Below are 20,674 nucleotides of genomic sequence, written 5' to 3'. Positions count from 1 at the left end.
TTGTGAAGTGCCTTACGCTAACTACCAAACTTTACATTTATTTTGAAACTATCTTTCAGTCGACTTAAAAGGCAAGCCAAGACCTTGAAGACAAAACAAGTGAGAGAGCTGGAATCTATCAGGATAAATTACAATGGAAATCAGTCCCAGCCTAAACATTTACTGAGTCCTTAATCCCTGTTGATGTTTTCACTAAACATAAATGAAAACCAGCCCTATGGAAATATATAGTATTTTCATTGTTATCCCTTTTGCTTGCAGCAAGTGCTTCCCTGGAAGAAAGGTGACTGGCAAAGACATCGAACATATGGCTTTTTGGTGTGTGTGGGGAGAGGATTGCTAATAGAGGAAACAGTTTAGCATGGGGTAAGCCACAAAAATATGCAAACATACAGGGAATCTGCATAAGTCACCTACAGCAATCAGCACACATGAGAACACAAGTGCAAGTGGGGCAGCAGGTGGTGGCAGTGGATATGCTGTTGAGAGCTGTGGTGTACTCTGTGACAGAAAGTAAAAGAGACAATCCAGTGTCAGATCACTTTCTTTGCTGGAAGGCTTGCTCATTTAACCAGAATGTCTATTTCATTTTTAATTTCTCTGAGGAAGTTGCCGCATGCAAAAATCCCTCTTTTGGCACTTTGGGAAGAGTGAATGTGCTTTTGGCATATGCTCGCTAATAAAAGCCAAGTGCTGTTTGTACAGAATGCTTTCGATCACTGACAAGGTTAACTTAGCTAGAACAATTCCACAAAAAGTATGCCTGTTGTGATCTTTCACTCGTTGTTGTCTCTTCTTTGTTCTAACTTCCTGGAAATGCTAAAAAATGGATGGAGAGGTGGTCACAAAGCCACAGACAGTGAATATGATTAAAATCTTAATTTCTACCCTTCTCTGTATTCACCTTTTCCGTGATACTTGCAATATTCTCCATGCTTGGAATGGGGAATATCGCAAAGACTACCGCAACTTAAACTACTGCATTTAATAAACATCAAAGTCAAACTTCTCAAACTTGGGTGACTACAGCAGCTCTGTGCCACTGGAGGGATTGCATTACAACAGGATTTCCTTTAATTCCCAACGTAAATTAAACCAGCTTTGTGGCTGCTTTGCAGACAAATTGCTCTACATAAGTAGACAGATTTTACTTCCGAGTTTGCAAAAGGATATTGTACCAACAATAAGAAACGATGTTTAAAATGGTGAAATAATACATTTGACGTGGCCTTTTATAGTTCAGACACAATGCCATTTGTTTGTAGAATGAAGTCAATTACAACAGGGCATATCTTGTATTCTGTATATACATATACAAATACATTTTTTTTATTACTTCACATGCCACACTGCAAGTTAATTTAGTTTCCATTTGAGTTGTTTAACTGATTGCAGTACCCTGTTGATGTTGTACTGTGATCACAGAAACATTAAGCACTTTTACCACATTGGACTCCTTTTCCTACTACAGACTTATTCAGTTCTGTAGTACATAGACACTCATTGTCTACAGTAGTAACTGTCCAGTAAAAAAATGGTTACTAACTTCTCTGTACTGTTGTTCTTTGAGATGTGTTGCTCACGTCCATTCCCACGTAGGTTGTGTGTGTGCCGTATGCACTGTCACCAGAAGGTTTTTCCCTCAGTGGTATCCGTTGGTCAACTCTGGTGCTCCCTGGATTCATGCCTTTATGGGCACTGTATATAGCAGCCTGCTGATCTACGGCCCCTCTGAGTTCCTTCTTGCCAGCAACTCCGACAGAGGGGTAGGAGGGCAGGTTTAGGAATGGACATGAGCAACACATCTCAAAGAACAACAGTTACGGGAAAGGTTAGTAACTGTTTTTCTTCTTTGAGTGCTTGTTTATGTCCATGTTGGAGATGGGTTTGGAGTTCAACAACAAGCAGACTGTATGGAAAGAAGGAACTGAGGTGGTGCTGGGTCAGCAGGCTCCTATATAGAGTGCTATATAGAGCGCTGGAGCGACCCGACAGATACCATTGAGGGAAAAACCTTCCAGCGACAGTGCATGTGATGTGCACACACTTACAGGGGAATGGACATGAGCATGTACTCGAAGACGAATAGGTACGGGCTTGTATGCCCAATATCTGATTTAATCAAATGTGCAGAATATTATCTACATATTGGAAGCCAGGTTAAAGCCGGGAAGCTTTTCTTCACCTGATATTAATTCTGACTTCCATATAGTATTTTTACCATTATGTTTTATGCTGTTTTGCCTGAGCAAAATATCTAATTCTAGACTTTCCAAATGCTAAGTGGATTTTAAATAATGCTAATAGCTTATCACCAAAAAGTTTAAATGTTAATTTTAAATTGAAACATTTGGGGGACAGATCCTCAATGTATAGACTTCAGTGAAATCAATGGAGTTATGTTGATTTACACAAGTTAAGGAGCTGACCCTACATATTTAAACACAAACATATAAACATACAGATGTGCATATGAAAAGAGATAGATAGATAGAGAGCTTTCCTCTCCACAAGTTTATAAGTAGTACTCACATGACTTCCTGTTTGCTCGTGACCGCTTCCTCTCTCTAGGCACAGCTCTCTGACTTGGCACTTGGGTGGCTGATTTTACAATACGATCCATGATCTCATCAGCTGCATCATCTGTAGCATTAGGTGAATCATCACCAGCAGCATTCCATGAACTGATACGGCCTGGAATGAATTGGATTCTTAGAAAAAGAGAACCACTCTGTCATAACTCTCCTACTCAGATCTGAACCTTAGAGTTCAGAACATGAGAAGCTAGCATGAGACCTCCAAAGCTTAATTACCCGCTTAGATCTGATATTGCTGCCACCAGCCAGAAGATTAGAGTGTCTGGCTCACTCTGGTCTCCCAAAACCTTCCCTGGGGGACCCCAAGACTCAGATTCCTTGAGTCTCACAACAAAGGGGAATAACCATTTCCTTTCCCCCTCCTTCCCTCCAGGTGTTCCCTCCCTGGGTTCCTGGAGAGATATACAGATTCAAGCTCCGTGAATCTAAACAAAGGGATTCCACCCTCTTTATCTCCTCCCAGATTTCCCCGCCCTGGGGACCTTAGGATACTCCCTGCTTCAAGTCCTTGAAACACAGTACCGAGAGATCTAATCTCTCTCCCTCCTCACCCAGAGGGTATGCAAAGTCAGGCTTAGTAAATCTAACACAAAGAGATTTCCCCCCCCCCCTTTCGTTTCTTAGCCTTAACCAGTGAAAAACCCTCAAACAGGTCTTAAAAAGAAGCTTTATATAAAAGAATGAAAAAGGACATAAAAGGGTCTCTGTATCAAGATAACAATATACAGGGTCAATTGCTTAAAAGAAAAATGAATAACAGCCTTATCCAAAAGAATACACTCCAGCAACTACACACATGTAAATACAAAAAAAACCCCATATAAACCTATTGTCTTACTATCCTTGTACTTACAACTTGGAAACAGAAGATTAGAAAGCCTGGAGATTCCTGTGGTCACTCTCAGAGCCAAGAAAGAGAACAGACCAAGAACAAAGGACTCACCCCCAAAACTTCCCTCCACCCAGATTTGAAAAAGTCTTGTTTCCTGATTGGTCCTCTGGTCAGGTATTGTTTGTTACCCCCTTTCCAGGTGAAAGAGACATTAACCCTTAGCTATCTGTTTATGACACCCTCACATATCATCTTTGTTTGTAGTTGGATCATTGCAAAATGACAGCAGGCAGCTCAGTGACTGTTTTTTTCAAAACTATCAGAGTAAAAACGTCTACCCATTACAGAAAATTTTAGATAATGCCCCAGCTACTCTGCAGCACCAGCAGAGAGTGTGAGCTATAAAGGAGTTCTGCACTGGCTTTAAACTCATGGGTCTCCTCTAGACTATGCAGCTGGCAATATCTCCCAGAGACAGTCCACCAGCTGGAGACTGCAGGAATGCAGCATGCTTTCCTCCAGTGATTTCCCTACCCCCCTCCCACCCAAATTTCCTCAACATCCCCAGTTTTGTGAACTAGTTACATGCCAAACCTGGTGGCCGAACTTTGAGACTTTGTCCTCACGCACAACTATATCACATTTGAGGACAATATATACCTTCAAGTCAGTGGCACGGCTATGGGTACCTGCATGGCCCCTCAGTATGCCAAATTTTTATGGCTGACTTAGAACAACGCTTCCTTAGCTCTCATCCCCTAACACCCCTACTCTACTGTGCTACATTGATAACATCTTCATCATCTGGATCTATGCAAAAGAAGCCCTTGAGGAATTCCACCATGATTCAACAATTTCCATCCTGCCATCAACCTCAGCCTAGATCATCCACACAAGCGGTCCATTTCCTTGACACTACTGTGTTAATAAGCGATGGTCACATAAACACCACCCTATATGGGAAACCTGCTGACGGCTATACTTACCTATATGCCTCCAGCTTCCATCCAGGACACACCACACGATCCATTGTCTACAGCCATGCTCTAAGATACAACCACATTTGCTCCAATCCCTCAGACAGAGACAAACCACCTACAAGATCTCTATCAAGCATTCTTAAACTACAAATACCCGCCTGCCTGAAGTGAAAAAACAGATTGGACAGAGCCAGAAGAGTACCCAGAAGCCACCTTCTACAAGACAGGCCCAATATAGAAATAACAGAATGCCACTAGCCGTTACCTTCAGCCCTCAACTAAAACCTCTCCAGCGCATCATCAAATATCTACAACCTATCCTGAAAGATGATCCCTCACTCTATCAGATCTGTCCTTGCTTACAGACAGCCCCAACCTGAAGCAAATACTCATCAGCAACCACACACCACAGAACAAAAACACTAACCCAGGAACCTATCCTTGCAACAAAGCCCGATGCCAGCTCTGTCCACATATCTGTTCAAGTGACACCATAATAGGACCCAATCATATCAGCCATGCCATCAGGGGCTCGTTCACCTGCACATCTACCAATGTGATCTATGCCACTATGTGCCAGCAATGCCCCTCTGCCATGTATATTGGCCAAACCAGACAGTCTCTACGTAAAAGAATAAATGGACACAAATCGACATCAGGAATCATAACATTCAAAAACCAGTAGGAGAACACTTCAACCTCTCTGGCCATTCAGTAACAGATTTAAAGATGGCAATTTTGCAACAGAAAAGCTTCAAAAACAGATTCCAACTAGAAACTGCTGAACTTCAATTAATATGCAAACTAGACACAATCAACTTAGGCTTCAATAGAGCCTGGGAATGGCTGAGCCATTACACACATTGAATATATTTCCCCATGTTAAGTATCCTCAAACCTTCTTGTCAAGCTGTCTTAAATGAGCTATCTTGATTATCACTACAAAAGTTTTTTTTTCTCTTGCTGACAATAGCGCATCTTAATTAATTAGCCTGTTAGAGTTGGTTGGGCAACTCCTACCTTTTCATGTTTTCTGTATGTATATATATCTCATCACTATAAGTTCTATTCTATGCATCCAATGAAGTGGGCCACGAAAGCTTATGCTCAAATACATTTGTTAATCTCTAAGGTGCCACAAGTACGCCTGTTTTTTTGTGGATACAGACTAACATGGCTGCTACTCTGAAACCGCAATTTAGTGACTGTTTTGGAAATTTGAATTGAAATTGAAATATTAATACACACTTTAAAGCATATACAGTGTATGATAAAATACGTGTACTGAAAGTATAATAGATTTGAAAGTATGAACATAGACTAGCTTTCTTATACAGCTGTTGTTTTTTATGACAATGTCAGTGCATTTATTTTGGTGATGTTGGCCAACCTAATAATTTCAAATGATGATTTGTAAGCAAAGTCTAAATGAGCTCTCCCTGACAGCTAATGATGAGCTGGGGGGGAAGGCTTCAGGACTAGATTGTATTTACATTCACACCTAATCTACCTAGGTATCCAGCAAACAGAGCTGTGTTGCCCAAGTGATAGATTTTGGCTGGGGTTGGCTTACAAATCACTTGAATGCAGGGCTGGGGGAATGAATGTGTTGTTCTTATTATATGAGTAAAGGGCAGTTGAACTGTACTTAGCCTGTGCCCATTGAGGGCATCAAGAGAGAGGGTGGGGACCTGTCCCTCTCCACTGTTTAAAGACAGAGCTGATTAGGCTCCATAGATAGTTTTTTGTTCTGTTAAGTGACCACTGCAGCTGAAATCACTGATAATCAGGTCTAAGTGCTTAGTCCTGCTGTAGGGATAGTGTTCCTGTGGGTACAGTGTTTTTGTGTACGAGACAGCCTAGACTGCACTAGCAGCGAGGTTCCCTCACAGAGAGCACAGCTGAAATCACTGAGAGCTGGGTGGAACCTCAAGAGACCAATTCGCAAAGGCCATAGTGGTATGTGGCAGCAGAAGGTGACTGCTCAGGGCCATTGGCAACAGAGTGGTGGAGTGAATGGTGGCACAAAAGACAGCAATGGCCAGAGCAAACAGTGAGCAGCTGGAGGAACTAGCAAGATGCCTTCTTGCCCCCAACCTGGGAGGTCTACTCACGTGAAAGCACCTCTGAACTCTGAGTCTCCACTGACCAAGGACAACACTAGTGAGTGGGGTGCGATGGATGGAAAAGTGAGGGGCACGTTAAAGAAATATTTGTTTTTTGGACTATATTTTAGTGACTTTGCTCCAGAATCCTAGATTTGTGACTGGGAATAGAAACTTATATAAATATGTTTCCCAGTAGGCCAAGATTTTTAAATGCATTATTTGCTAAGGTTTTATCTCACATTGTTGCTATCTTGAGAGGTCATTATGTTGGGGAGTTTCTGTACTAAACATTTTTATTATTATAATTAATTTTACATAAGAATTGGTCATACTGGGTCAGACCAATGGTCCATATAGCCCAGTATCCTGTCTTCGACAGTGGTCAAGGCCAGGTACTTCAGAGGGAATGAACAGAACAGGTAATCATCAAGTGATCCATCCCCTGCTGCCCATTCCCAGCTTCTGGCAAACAGGCAAGGGACACTCAGAGCATAGTGTTACATCCCACCCCATCCTGGCTAATAGCCACTGATGGATCTATTTCCCAGGAATTTATCTAGATCTTTTAAAAATCCTGTTATAGTTTGGTCTTCACAGAATCCCCTGGCAAAGAGTTCCACAGGTTGACTTTATGTTGTGTGAAGAAGTACTTCCTTTTTTTAAAAAAAAAGCCTGCTGCCTATTAATTCATTGGGTGACTGCTAGTTCTTGTGTTATGTGAAGGATTAAATACATTTCCTTACTCACTTTTCTTCACATCAGTCAAGATTTGATAGACCTCTAGCCTATCCCCCTTAGTCGTCTCTTTTCTAAGCTGAAAATTCCCAACCATTTTAATTTCTCCTCCTGTTTATACCCCTAATCATTTTAGTTGCCCATCTCTGTACCTTTTCCATTTCCAATATATTTTTTTTGGGATGAGGTTGACCAGATCTGCACACAGAGGTGTACACGTTCCATGCATTTATATAGAGGCAATATGATATTTTCTGTCTTATTATCTATCTCTTTCTTTAAAAAAGCAAAAGGTTTCAGAGTAGCAGCCATGTTAGTCTGTATCCGCAAAAAGAACAGGAGTACTTGTGGCACCTTAGAGACTAACAAATTTATTGAGCATAAGCTTTCGTGGGCTACATCCAATGAAGTGGGCTGCAGCCCACGAAAGTTTATGCTCAAATAAATTTGTTAGTCTCTAAGGTGACAAATACTCCTGTTCTTTTTAAAAAAGCAAACAGAATGTTGGGAATCATTGACTGCCACTGCACATTGAGTGGATGTTTACAGAGAACTATCCATAATGACTCCAAAATCTCTTTCTTGAGTGTTAACAGCTAATTCAGGACTCCTTCATTTTGTATGTATAGTTGAGATTGTTTTCCAATGTGCATTACTTTGCAATTCATCAACATTGAATTGCATCTGCCATTTTTGTTGCCCAGTCACCCGGTTTTGTAAGATCCCTTTGTAACTCTTCACAGTCTGCCTGGGACTTAACTATCTTGAATAGTTTTGTATCATCTGCACATTTTGCCACCTCACTGTTTACCCATTTTTCCAGATCATTTATGAGTATGTTGAACAGTAATGGTCCCAGTACCGATCCCTCAGGGATACTACTATTTATCTTCTCCATTCTGAAAACTGATAATTATTCCTACCTATGTTTCCTATCTTTTAACTAGTTACTGATCCATGAGAGGATTTCCCCTCTATCCCATGATGGCTTACTTTCAAAAGTCAATTTAAATTAATACATTTTTTTTAATTTATATATTTTTTAGAAACCTAGACCTGTTGTGTGTTTTGGTGCAACTTGCATTATCCTTATGTTAAATTTGCATTATCCTAACAAAACATCTACTTTATTCGTATCTCTTTTATATATCTCATCGGTCCTGACACTACCCTCCCCCATAAATTTGAACCCTCCCCCCCAATTTCAATTCCTGAAAAACCACTGCTCTCCTCACATCCCCTTTTGCTTCCTACACGGGAGCCAGTGTGGATGGCATACACTATACCATGTCTGCTTCCACGCTTGTGGCACAAAGGGGATGTAATGGAGGAAAGAATCTGGTCAAGATGTTTTTTCCCCCTTTGAAAGGAAGAAAACACCTTTTTACATGGCTGGACAGATCCTGGCACAACAGCATGTGCTCTGTCACAAGCAGAAAAAGCAAAAGTGGTTGGCAAAATGTTCAGACTGAAAAGCTATATAAGCAGTTTTGGTTAAAACCACACACACACCAGAGAGCCATGTCTCTGAACCCAAAAGAGCCATGAAATTATAGTAATCCCTGCTGCACAAAGCCCTCCATCAGGCACATCTTTTGGTTCTTCTCCGTTACATATTATTGTTTATTTTTCTTAATAATTTGAAGGTTAGTCAGTCAGAAGAAGAATGACAATGAGCTTTCCAAAAGAGCTGGCTCAGTAAAACACAGTCCGCTTAAAAAACCATCAATGATGGGACCATCCTTGGCACTTCACTGTTCACAGTAAATAGCAGTCTTGATTAGCAGTGTGTCCTGCTGCCTTTTTTCCAGGCTCCTGTCAACAGCAGTTCTACAGGACAGAGCTCCTAACAGGCTTCTGTCTGGCTCACTCTACCACTGCTTCTGTATTCTTAAGCCAACAGGAACTGAATCTTATAACAGGACACACAGCTCACTAGCACTTAATGAATTACGTGAGCTATTTAGCTTGCTGCAGGGCAGCTTGAGTTGTTTACTTCTTTGTATCTTAGCTACTGGGCCTGCTTTTTAAATTGGGGCTTTTGGAGCCAGGCATCAAAGCTTTAATAAAATACATAGAAAATGTTTTTTCTAGCAGAGCAGGGTCTAGGCATAGTAGTACCAAAAGAAATCAGCAATGGGTAAGATTCTCATACACGAAGGAAAGGAATACCACGAAGAGCAGGCCTTGCCACCAAGAATTATTGCTCTGTACTCCAGAACCCATGGGAAGGAGACTCTGGAAAAATTCCACCACGATTTCAACAGCTTCCACCCCACCATCAACCTCAGCCTGACCAATCTACACGGGAGTTCCACTTCCTAGACACCACGGTGCAAATAAGTGACGGTCACATTAACACCACCCTATACCGAAAACCTACCGACCGCTATGCCTACCTTCATGCCTCCAACTTCCATCCCGGGCACACCATACTATCCATTGTCTACAGCCAAGCACTGAGGTACAACTGCATCTGCTCCAACCCCTCAGACAGAGACCAACACCTACAAAATCTCCACCAAGCATTCTCAAAATTACAATACCCCACGAGGAAATAGGAAAACAGATCAACAGAGCCAGACGTGTACCCAGAAGCCTCCTACTGCAAGACAAACTCAGAAAGAAACCAACAGGACTCTACTGGCATCACATACAGTCCCCAGCTAAAACCCCTCCAATGCATCATCAGGGATCTACAACCCATCCTGGACAATGATCCCACACTTTCACAGGCCTTGGGTGGCAGGCCAGTCCTCACCCACCGACAACCTGCCAACTTGAAGCATATTCTCACCAGTTACTGCACACCGCACCATAGTAACTCTAACTCAGGAACCAATCCATGCAACAAACCTCGATGCCAACTCTGCCCACATATCTATACCAGCGACACCATCACAGGACCTAACCAGATCAGCCACACCATCACCGGTTCATTCACCTGCACGTCCACCAATGTAATATACGCCATCATATGCCAGCAATGCCCCTCTGCTATGTACATCGACCAAACTGGACAGTCTCTACGGAAAAGGATAAATGGACACAAATCAGATATTAGGAATGGCAATATACAAAAACCTGTAGGAGAACACTTCAACCTCCCTGGCCACACTATAGCAGATCTTAAGGTAGCCATCCTGCAGCAAAAAACTTCAGGACCAGACATCAAAGAGAAACTGCTGAGCTTCAGTTCATCTGCAAATTTGACACCATCAGCTCAGGATTAAACAAAGGCTGTGAATGGCTTGCCAACTACAAAACCAGTTTCTCCTCCCTTGGTCTTCACACCTCAACTGTGAAAAGAGGGCCTCATCCTCCCTGATTGAACTAACCTCATTATCTCTAGCCTGCTTCTTGCTTGCATATATATACACCTGCCCCTGGAAATTTCCACTACATGCATCCGACGAAATGGGTATTCACCCATGAAAACTCATGCTCCAAAATGTCTGTTAGTCTATAAGGTGCCACAGGACTCTTTGCTGCTTTTACAGATCCAGAGTAACATGGCTATCCCTCTGATACCAGATTGATTAATTGATAAACCACAGATGTAAGAAAAAATGTGAACGGAAAATGAGTTAATGGGCCCACTATCTGCGAAATGCTTCAGCAGCAAGGAAGTGCTGCTCTTCTTATGACTAGAGATCCCAGTGGATCACATGATGCAGAAGACATGAAGATATCTCATTGCCAGAGATGGTTGTACTACTGAACTCCTCTGTCAGAATATTGGGTCTGCGCACAGTAGCCTGGGACAACATTTGATTTCTCAGGATTCAGTTTTCAGAACTGAACCATGCTGACACTTGACAACTGTTGTCTTCAAAGGGAGAAGAAAGAGCTGTTGAGTTGCGAGCACATCCATGACTACTTATAGAAGGTAAATGACCTGCCCCCAATCTGCTCTCTCTTTACCAGCTGGTATCACCAGACCTATGGTATCACCAGACTATGGCACTAAGTGATATCAATGTGTACATTCATCTGGGACTGATACAAACCTTGAGTGCATTATGCTTTACCCACAGAGTACTAGTGTTCACTGTGGAATGATTTTACGTGATTGGTGTGACTGATTCTTCATCTTTCATTTCATTTTTTTAAAATCAGTTTTAAAAAACAACACTGAGCTTGTATATATGGTGTAGACCAGAGGTGGGCAAACTATGGCCCATGCGTGGGACTGTCCTGCCTGGCCCCTGAGCTCCCAGCCTGGAAGGCTAGTCCTTGGCCCCTCCCCCACAGCCTCACCTTGCCAGGCAGCACAGCAGCGTGGCTGGCTCCACCATGGTAAGGGGGTGGGGAGCAGGAGGTCCTGGGGAGAAGTCAGGAGACAGGGAGCAGTTGGATAGGGTGCAGGTTTTGGGGTGGTGGTCAGGAGATGGGGAACCGGTGGGGTTGGATAGGCGTAGGAGTCCCAGGGGACCTGTCAGGGGGTGGGGGTGTGGATAGGGGTCAGGGCAGTCAGGGATCAGGGGTTGGATAGGGGGTGGGATCCTGGGGAGGTTGTTTTTTTTGGGGGGGGGTCCTGAGAAGGGGCAGTCAGGGAACAAGGAGCGGGGAGGGGGGTTGGATGGGTCGGGAGTTCTGAGGGGGGCAGTCATGGGGTGGAAAGTGGGAGGGGGAGGGGGCCAGGTTATTTGGGGAGGCACAGCCTTCCCTCCCTGGCCCTCCATACAGTTTTTAACCTTGATGTGGCCCTCGGGCCAAAAAGTTTTCCCACCCCTGGTGTAGACTCATGTGTCCACAACAAACAGCAGTTCTGTGCAGTAGGATAAATCAAATAGCAGGGAAATGTTTATACATTTATAATCTCTTTTATTCCTTCAAGAACTTTGTAAATCCTCCTCCTCTTTCCCCACCATTCCTCATGAGATTTGATGCCCTTTAAGCAACAGTTTGTGGCCAAATGGCTACTTTCAACGTGCTTGAATTGGAAAAAATTATGTTGACCTCATCTATATTTCATAATAAAAAGTGATCAGAAGAATACAAATTGCGGCTTAAAGGGGAGCCAGGCTCATGAAGGAAGGGGTGCGTGTGAAAAGTTTAAGTGGTCATTATTTCTTATTGCAACTCCAACTGTCTCAGCTACTGCTCACCTGCCTGATCTTAGGCAAACCACTCCATGGGTCTGTGCCTCATTTATAAAACAGGGGTGGGGGGATAACAAAAATTGCTTTTTCTCTTTTGACTATTTAGATTGGCAGCCCCCCACTATGGTGGCATGACCTCAACGTCTTACTGTAGTACACACAATAAATAACGAGAATGCCCAAAGGGAGTTGAGAAAATAAAAGCACAGCGTTTACCTCTGCTGGCTCTGCTTCGAGTGCGAACACCTAGTGCAGTGGTGCTTTCCCCACTGACAGAGGAGGTCTTCAGCACAGCCTTCATGTTCTCATGCTCTGCTGCATCTTCAGCATACTGCAGACCCTCTGGCTGGCTCTGAGATGGGGTAGAGTTGCTGGAGAACTTTCCAGACTGCAGAAAGAAAAAGAATTTGTTTAATTGACACGAACTAAGTTAGAGAGCCAAGGTGGGTGAGATAATATCTTTTACTGGACCAAAGTCTGTTGCTGAGCGAGAAGCTTTTGAGCCTATACAGAGTTCTTCAGGTCTAGGAAAGATACACAGAGAGTCACAGGTAATTACAAGATGGAACAGATAATTTAGCATAAGTTGTTAACAAATATTTCAAGGGATCATACAATATGAAGTGGCCCTTTAACACTGCTCCAGTCATAAGGAGCAAAGAGGGGGGGGAGTAGCAGCTGGAGGTGGTTATTAGTGGGGCTACAGATTGTTATAATAAACCTTCAATCTAGTGTCTCTGTTCAGTCCATGATTTTTAGTGTATAGCACAATTATCAATTTAAGTTCCCAGGCTTGTTTTTAAAATCATTGTGCAGGTTTCCCTTGAGGATGAGGAGTGACAGGTCAGCTGCAGAGTGAGAAAAGTGTTCACCCACAGGTGATAGGGTGCTTTTGTCTTTTATCATCTTCCTGTGAGTTCATTTGAGAGCATAGTGATTGTCTGGCTTTACCCATACAGTGGCTATTGAGGCATTTAATGCACGGGATGAGGTACATTACATGCTGTGATTGGTATATGTAGGACCTCTGTACCTTGAAAGGTGTGTTGTGGAGGGTGTTGATCATTGTGGCAACAGAAATATGTTTTCAGGTTTTGCATCTGTTGTTCTGGCAGAGTCAGGGCCTATTTTGAGTTGGTGTGTCCTGGTTGTGGGGAGCTTGCTTCTAATAATAAGTTTGGAGAGACTGGAGGGTTGTTTGAAAGCCAGAAGAAGGGAACCATGAAAGAGTTCCCTCATAATGGGGTCCCCATGGAGCATGGGTTGTAGTTGTTCCAGTGTGGGGTGATAAGTGACAACTAGGGGTGTGTGATCAGAGAGGTTCTAATTTCTTTATTGAAGTTATTTAGTTCTAAAGAATGAAACTAGTAAAGAAAATATGCCACACATCACACACTGAACAGTAGACACATAATCAGAATCCTTGCCTGCCTGGACTCATTTGTAGTACAGGTAGGCTCAAAAGAGTGGGGCAATATTAACTTCTCTCCAAGAGAACACAAGGACAAGGGAATATCCAGGTGTATATAAAATCTTCAAAAAAACTAGGCATAAGTATGGACTTTAGTCTTCACCTTTTCCATCAGAGCACAGGGTGTGAAACAAAGACCTGCTGTGTGACCTTGGGTAAGGGCCTGCCATTGGGACTGAAATACCACAGTGATGGGCACACTAGATGAATCAAGTTAGCTAAGTAAGGAGTAGGTTAGTTTGTTCTGTAGCATCAACTATGGGTAACTTGGCAGAGCAGAAGTAGTTTCACTGTCCATGAAAGGAGACATTTTCCTGCAGTCTCTAACCTCCCCCCTCTACTCCTGCCCTGCATATCTACAGATAACAGTCAAGCGGTTCTAATAGCAACTAACTACAGTAAGTTAAAAATACATTAAGAAAAACACTGAAAAAATGCTGCCAAATAATTTCATGGCTGGAGCACAAAACTTGCAGGCGGCAGTAAGAAGAACAAACAAAACCTTAAACTGATTGTGGAATCTGCCCTTCACTCACCCAATCTGTGTATGATTTCTGTATTACCAAGACAACATTAAGAAACAGTTTCTAAATTAGCTGCTCATATATAATACAAAGTAATGGGACAGTAAGCTGAGGTTTCATCAGTTACAGAAGAAACCTGTCTAGGATTGAAGCGAGATGACATACAGCAGGATCAGATGATCTCTAAGAACTTCTGCAGAGGAAAATATTTTTAAGGGAGCATGATGTTTTCAGAGGAGGTGCATGTTATATTTCTATTTCAGCCTATGGATGTTAAAGTTAAAATGTGCCACTTACTGTCATGGTTCTTACTGCCAGAAAGAATATTTAAGATATGTTCCTACTCTGAAAAGTGATTACATAAAAATGGTAACTTGTTACTCAACAGATCTGCCCCAGTGTTGTATTTAGAGTCATATCTGCAAGCACCAGGGGCTAAAATATTTTTTAAATTTCTCCTCACTCCTGTTAGCCCTGCAGACATAACACAGATATGAGAAAGTGTGTTGAATGTTACTCCTCCTTTTGCATCATAAAGAGGATTGTTTATTAATTTCCTATTATAAGGCCAATCAGTTCCACTCAAGAAAATCCACAGAGCCTTTATTACTGGTGATGATGCTTTAGAAGAAAAGAACCCAGCTTGACTCTCAGAGTCTACGTTGAGTTTGCAGGACTGGGTGTTAGGAAAACCCCATTGTTTTACCTGTATGTTGAAAATATTTGATCTGGAAATTACTGGGAGAGTGATACTAATTAAACAAAATGATTTATCAGATTAGATCTGTAAATTAACCAAATAACAAAGCAATGATCAAAGCAGTGAGGTAAATATATTGAGATATACTGCTGATGGTGCATGCCTAGAATTTGTTCAAAAATATCAGTTTGCCTCATTTGGAGGAAGAAAATATTTAAGTGCTAGAGTCTCATATGTGAAAATAAAGTTTAGAAAAATTTTAGTGATAAACTTCTACTGCAGTGCATGCCAGTCGTGGTTTAAAAATAATATTGACAGTAAGTTGAAAAGATAACAGATACAAAATGTCACAGAAAAACCAAAGGAAACTATCATCACATAAACATTAGTTAGAATACACACATTAGTCAAATATTTTTTCACAAATGTTAATTCAATAGCACATATTTTTCCATCTAATGGGTTCAAATCATCATTCCCTGGGTGATTCCTCATGTTCTGCCCTACCCAGACATTAAGTTATAATCTTTGGGGAAGAAGAGGTCCCAGATAAGTAGCTTCCTACATATCTTTCATTTTCAAATGCCGATGCTTTGCTTATCCTCAAAGACTAGCCCCTTGTGCAAATCACTGTAGTTAGAAGCACTGGGCATTCAGCCAATCAAATTGCTTGGTTAGTTGAACTGGATGAGTGAGCTATTTTTGAACAAAGAATGCATTACACAATGAGATGCTGTCCATAACAATAGACTGTTCCCCTGGGAATACAGCAGGTATGTCAGCTGGTAATTTATTTATTCATTTAATTGCAGACTCATGTATTAAGAGGAATTTTAAGAAGTTCACAAACTATTCCATTGTTCAGTTCATTGGGATTCACATGCAGATGTTGCAAAATTTTGTTTTGCATCTCTATAGACAGATATTTGAACTGCTCATAAAATAAAGATTTGTGCATAGACAGCACATCATAGATTATCCCATTGTCCTGGGAACCTTCATCCAAAATTTTCTCCACGATACTCAGATTATTGAAGTTTTGCATAGTTAAGGGAATTATCAACTTAATTAATGATTTTGGGAACTGGAGAAAGGAAGTTTCAGGTAATTAAGGCTCCAAATCAGGATTTATAGGAGAACACTTAAACTCATGGTTAAAGCTACTTTATAAACAATCTTATGATAGAGCCAAATAGCCATAAGAATGAAAGTCACAGTGCATGGTTCCAGTTGAGCTAATGGACTTGAGCATTCCATAATATTTGTGTTAGAATTAGATCTCACAGCACACGGGATGTGGAAATGACATGCTCTTTCAAAGAACCATACCTCTACATCCTCCTCTTCATCTGTCTATCAGGGGAGACGAAGGACAGGACAGAGAAGGACAAAAAGCAATATTTAGGAAATATAGTATGATCAAAGCATGGTATTTAAGCAACGACAAGATGATCTGTAAATGAAGGTAGATAAAGAAGTACTTCCTATGGCAATCAACTTGCTGCTTCCTTTTAGTAAAGAAAAATTAATGGATGCCGTTATTTTCTACAGAAAAGGCAATGTATTTACTCATCTATGCACCCAAATAGAACTGGCAATAAAACCAAGGCAAAGTGTTAAGTAGAGTTGTCTGCTGCTTTCTCTCAGACAAATTCCAAAGTAAGGCCATGCCCTATAACCCTTCCATTTTTTGTTTCCCTCAAATTGTGGTGTTATATGACACTATGCATCCTTCTGCTCCAATGGAATCATAAAGCAGCTCTCCCCTGGAAGAGCATGGAAGGAGGTGGAGGGCTCTCTTGTTATCCCAAATAATGGAAAGACAGGCTGTATGGTTGGCTCTGGCTTCTCTCTCTTAGCCCGTTACCCACTTGCTAGTGAGATGGAAGCTCTCTCTTCCTTTCCCTCCCAGTGATGTTTCTCGAACACCCATGACTGTGAGTCACCTTGTTACCTCTCATGCCTCCATTGTGAGAGACTTGCTTGTGCTTAGCTGGGTGTTAGCTCCCTGACACCACCAGCCTGTTAGCCACCCAAGCCCTCTCCTCTGGGTTATGTCACCCTTTTCTTTACCTTGTAGGTTAACAATAGATGCACCCTAGAATCCGACTCCCCTTTGAATTGTAACCCTGTGATATCCAGCCCCTGATGCTGGCTCCTCTCAGAAATTCCAGATCCTCTGCCCCCAAAGAAGCAGTGTACCCTAATTTACCAGTTTTACCGTAACCCACCAATTCTGCAAACCACATGGCACTTGTGGGCACTTACGATAAAACAAAAGCAGGCCTGTTTAAGAAAGAATACAGATGTAACTAGAAATGGGAGAAACTGATGAAACCAAGTGATTACAACACAAAAATAATATCATTAAACTCGAACCTAGGTCTACACTTATCAATAGTTACCTCCCCTATGCAAAAAGGCAGATTTTCCCCAAAGTTCAGTCTACTGCAGATCTGGCTGGTTTAACAAGGATCCAAATGTTTATGAAAACCCCCTTGCTCCCAATGGGTTTTCTCAGTGAATGGACATTGAGTGCCTCTCTCTCCTCTGTGTTATACTGAAAACAGCCTTTTGTTTCTATTCACAGATAGGGAAAACCCCTGGTTTGCTGTAAAGTTTCTATTTTGCCTTTAAGTTTTTCGATTGTTTGTCGTTGTCTCTGATGGTTTCTCACTCAGAGTTTCAGTATTGCATAAGGCCAAACGATTGAACCTTACATTGCATCACTGACCAAGCAGAATGAGGTGATAACTCTCCCTTGCCTGAATGGGCCATCACTGAGACACATTAACTCTTGGTGACTAACTTCTACTCCTGATCCATAAAGCATTCTTTAAATATAGAAACTTTATTCCTTAACTATTACTCATACTTACATCTCAAAATGATTATGAATTTTGATGAGCTCTCTGTAGATACCTTACATATTACTCTTTATGGATTAATATGATGTATGAGTTTTGTCAGATCTGAGGTGCAAGATGTTTGCAAAGAACAGGGGATCCTATGCTACAGGGGTCTGTGTCACACTCCTCCCAGCTGATCGGAAGAAGGCTACCTGTTTTTCCCCTTCCTAGGTTAACAATCATTGGCATTCTCTCCTCTTTTCCCATGTTCATAACAGGGAGAGGAACTGGAAGAGAGCCTGGCTACTCCTTCTCCCTACTTAGTGATTGGTTTCTCGGTGGCTCATTTTCTCTACCTTTTGCCATCATAAGAGGGTGGCTTCTGAACCACTGTATCTTTTTGCTTAGAGCTTGGATCTCTTCTGTATCTCTAAAAAACACAAATGTCTGGAAGCCAGGAAATTCAAAGTTTACGTTTGAAAGAAACCTCTAAATGTTGGAAAATACAAAAAAAAGTGGAGTTAATGCCCTTCCCAAACAACCTTAACTCTGCCTGTGCGTTCCCATCCACACACTCCCACCCCTGCCCAAAAACATGAGATGAATATTAGCCATCATACTTCAAAACTGAGATCTTGAGCTGCACAGCCCCAGCTACAATGGACATACAAACTGGATTAAATTGGACATACAAATGTGTATATCATTCACCACCTATTTGACCAAAGAAACTAGATTCAATTCACTCTCCCTTAGACAACAGCACCAACAACATCACAGTGACTCTTAAGAGATGAAGGATGGTCTCGTGGTTCAAGCATAGGACTGACAGTTTGGAGATCTGGAATTTACGCTTGCCTCTGCCAGAGATTTCCTTTTGGAACTTGGGCAAGTTTCTTAATCCATCTGTGGTTTATTTACAGTGACACCTGGTTACCATGCAGTGATGTTGTGAAACTAAAACCACGGACATTTATAAAGCACTTTGAGATTTTTGGATGCTATATAAGTAGGATAGTCTAACAACAATAATTACACTTTACATAAAAGTAAGAAACCTACTCAGCTGCTAGCTGAGACTTCCTAATTTAGGCCCCAGTTAACAAAGCACCCAAACAAGTGCTTAATTTTAAACAGGTTCACATAAAACACATACTTTAAGTGCTTTGATGGACTGAGGCCCTAACTAACTCCCTGACATTAGGCACTGGAAATCATAGAAACATATTAATCCCTCACCACCTAGATTGTGTGCTGCAGACATTTAAACCTAGTGTAGTCCTGCATTTAGGCTACACAAACCATGGTGGACGTAGTTTATGAAGTTTGCAACCACAGTATATGAATTTTAAGATTTCCTTAAATTTGTGGAGTTTAGGCCCAATCAGCAGTGTATCAAGTGTTGACCCTGCCTAATTTCAGGAAATTTTTTCATATGGTCCACATGAGTCATGGCTCCTGGGTAGAATGCTCCTTCTGAGATCCCTTTCCAGTGACAGACCCATGCCTCCACTTCTCTTTGGGATTGGACCATGCAGTCCAACCACTCTCTGACTGAGTCTACAGACTACACCCCTCTGGTTGCCAACAAGGATATCTAGCAGACTCAATGGGCTTGGTGCCTATAGGAGTTTTCCTTTGGGAGCCTATACTTAGTGTTCCCCTCAAGCCTCTTGGGAGACATGACTTAGCCTTGGTGCCCCTTTCTCTTCAGCACCATGCTGTAATCTGTGAGCTATAGACGCTGATTCTCAGTCAGTCTGGGCGTCTCCTTGCATCCTTGTCAGTGCTCACTGACACTCTCTGGAAAGCCTCTCTCAGCTCACCTGACCCCTCTCCCTTTTCTAGGCCCAGGGTCCTCAAATGTTTTAGTGTCCTCCTTTGATTCTACACTTAGGCCTGGGCTACACTAGCAGGGTAGTGGTGGTGGTGGTGGGGGTTTCGAACTAAGGTATGCAACTTTGCGTAGCTGAAGTCGAAGTATCTTAGTTCGACTTACCTGGCCGTCCTCACAGCGGCAAGTAGACTGGCGCAGCTCCTCTGTCAACTCCGCTTACTCCTGCTGAGGTGGTGTATGGGCGTCGATTAGCGGATCGATTTATCGCATCCAGACGAGATGCGATAAATCGATTCCTGATACATTGAACGCTACCTGCCGATCCGGCAGGTAGTATAGATGTATCCTTAGTGTTGGGAAGATTAAACCCAGATGGAATCACATTCCCAGTTAACAGTTTCTCCATTGTTCCCTCCAGGACTCATCCCTGTTATTGTTTTGCCATTCCTGTTTGGTCCTTTTAACCACCTCTTTGATTTAGCTCCATTGCAAGTAACAGATCACACAAACACACCACTCCCCTTCATGAAAAATAATACAGATATTCCCTAGTTCTCCACACCTATCTCATATGAAGTGTTCTCAGAGTGGTAACATAGGAGGGCATTTATTTATTTTATTAATATTTGTAAAATGCAAACACTGAATTTCCAGGTTTTTGGATGTGTTTTTAAAAAATACACTGTTCCATTAATCCCCCACCCCCTGCAAGTTATTAATACATATTTTCTTATGTTATCTCCAGTTCAGTAATGATTTTGTCTGGAATTGAAACATTTTGTTCCAAAAACATTCATCATTAAATAGGAAAGCCTCATTTGTTTTGGCACTCATCTAGTTTTCAGCAAGCTCTACATGACAAGATTAGCTGCATGAGAGTGCTGAGAAGCACATTAACATTACTTTTTAAGGGTATGTTTGGTTGAGAGTGAGCTG

The 20,674-nt window shown here is 41.9% G+C and overlaps 1 protein-coding gene across 1 annotated transcript in view; it reads right to left on the bottom strand.

Annotated features, from left to right (window-relative positions):
- The window catches only part of FHOD3 (formin homology 2 domain containing 3), a 645,976-nt gene that overhangs the window by 19,878 nt on the left and 605,424 nt on the right, over positions 1-20,674 (bottom strand). Inside the window, 3 exon segments of the mRNA XM_030551482.1 lie at positions 2,533-2,694; positions 12,574-12,745; positions 16,382-16,405. Coding sequence (XP_030407342.1) covers positions 2,533-2,694; positions 12,574-12,745; positions 16,382-16,405 — 358 coding nt within the window.

The sequence above is a fragment of the Gopherus evgoodei genome, chromosome 2, assembly GCF_007399415.2.
Source record: "Gopherus evgoodei ecotype Sinaloan lineage chromosome 2, rGopEvg1_v1.p, whole genome shotgun sequence".
Taxonomy (NCBI): Eukaryota; Metazoa; Chordata; order Testudines; family Testudinidae; genus Gopherus; species Gopherus evgoodei.
Note: the sequence above shows the minus strand (reverse complement) of the source record. Positions and strands in the feature narration are given on the sequence as shown.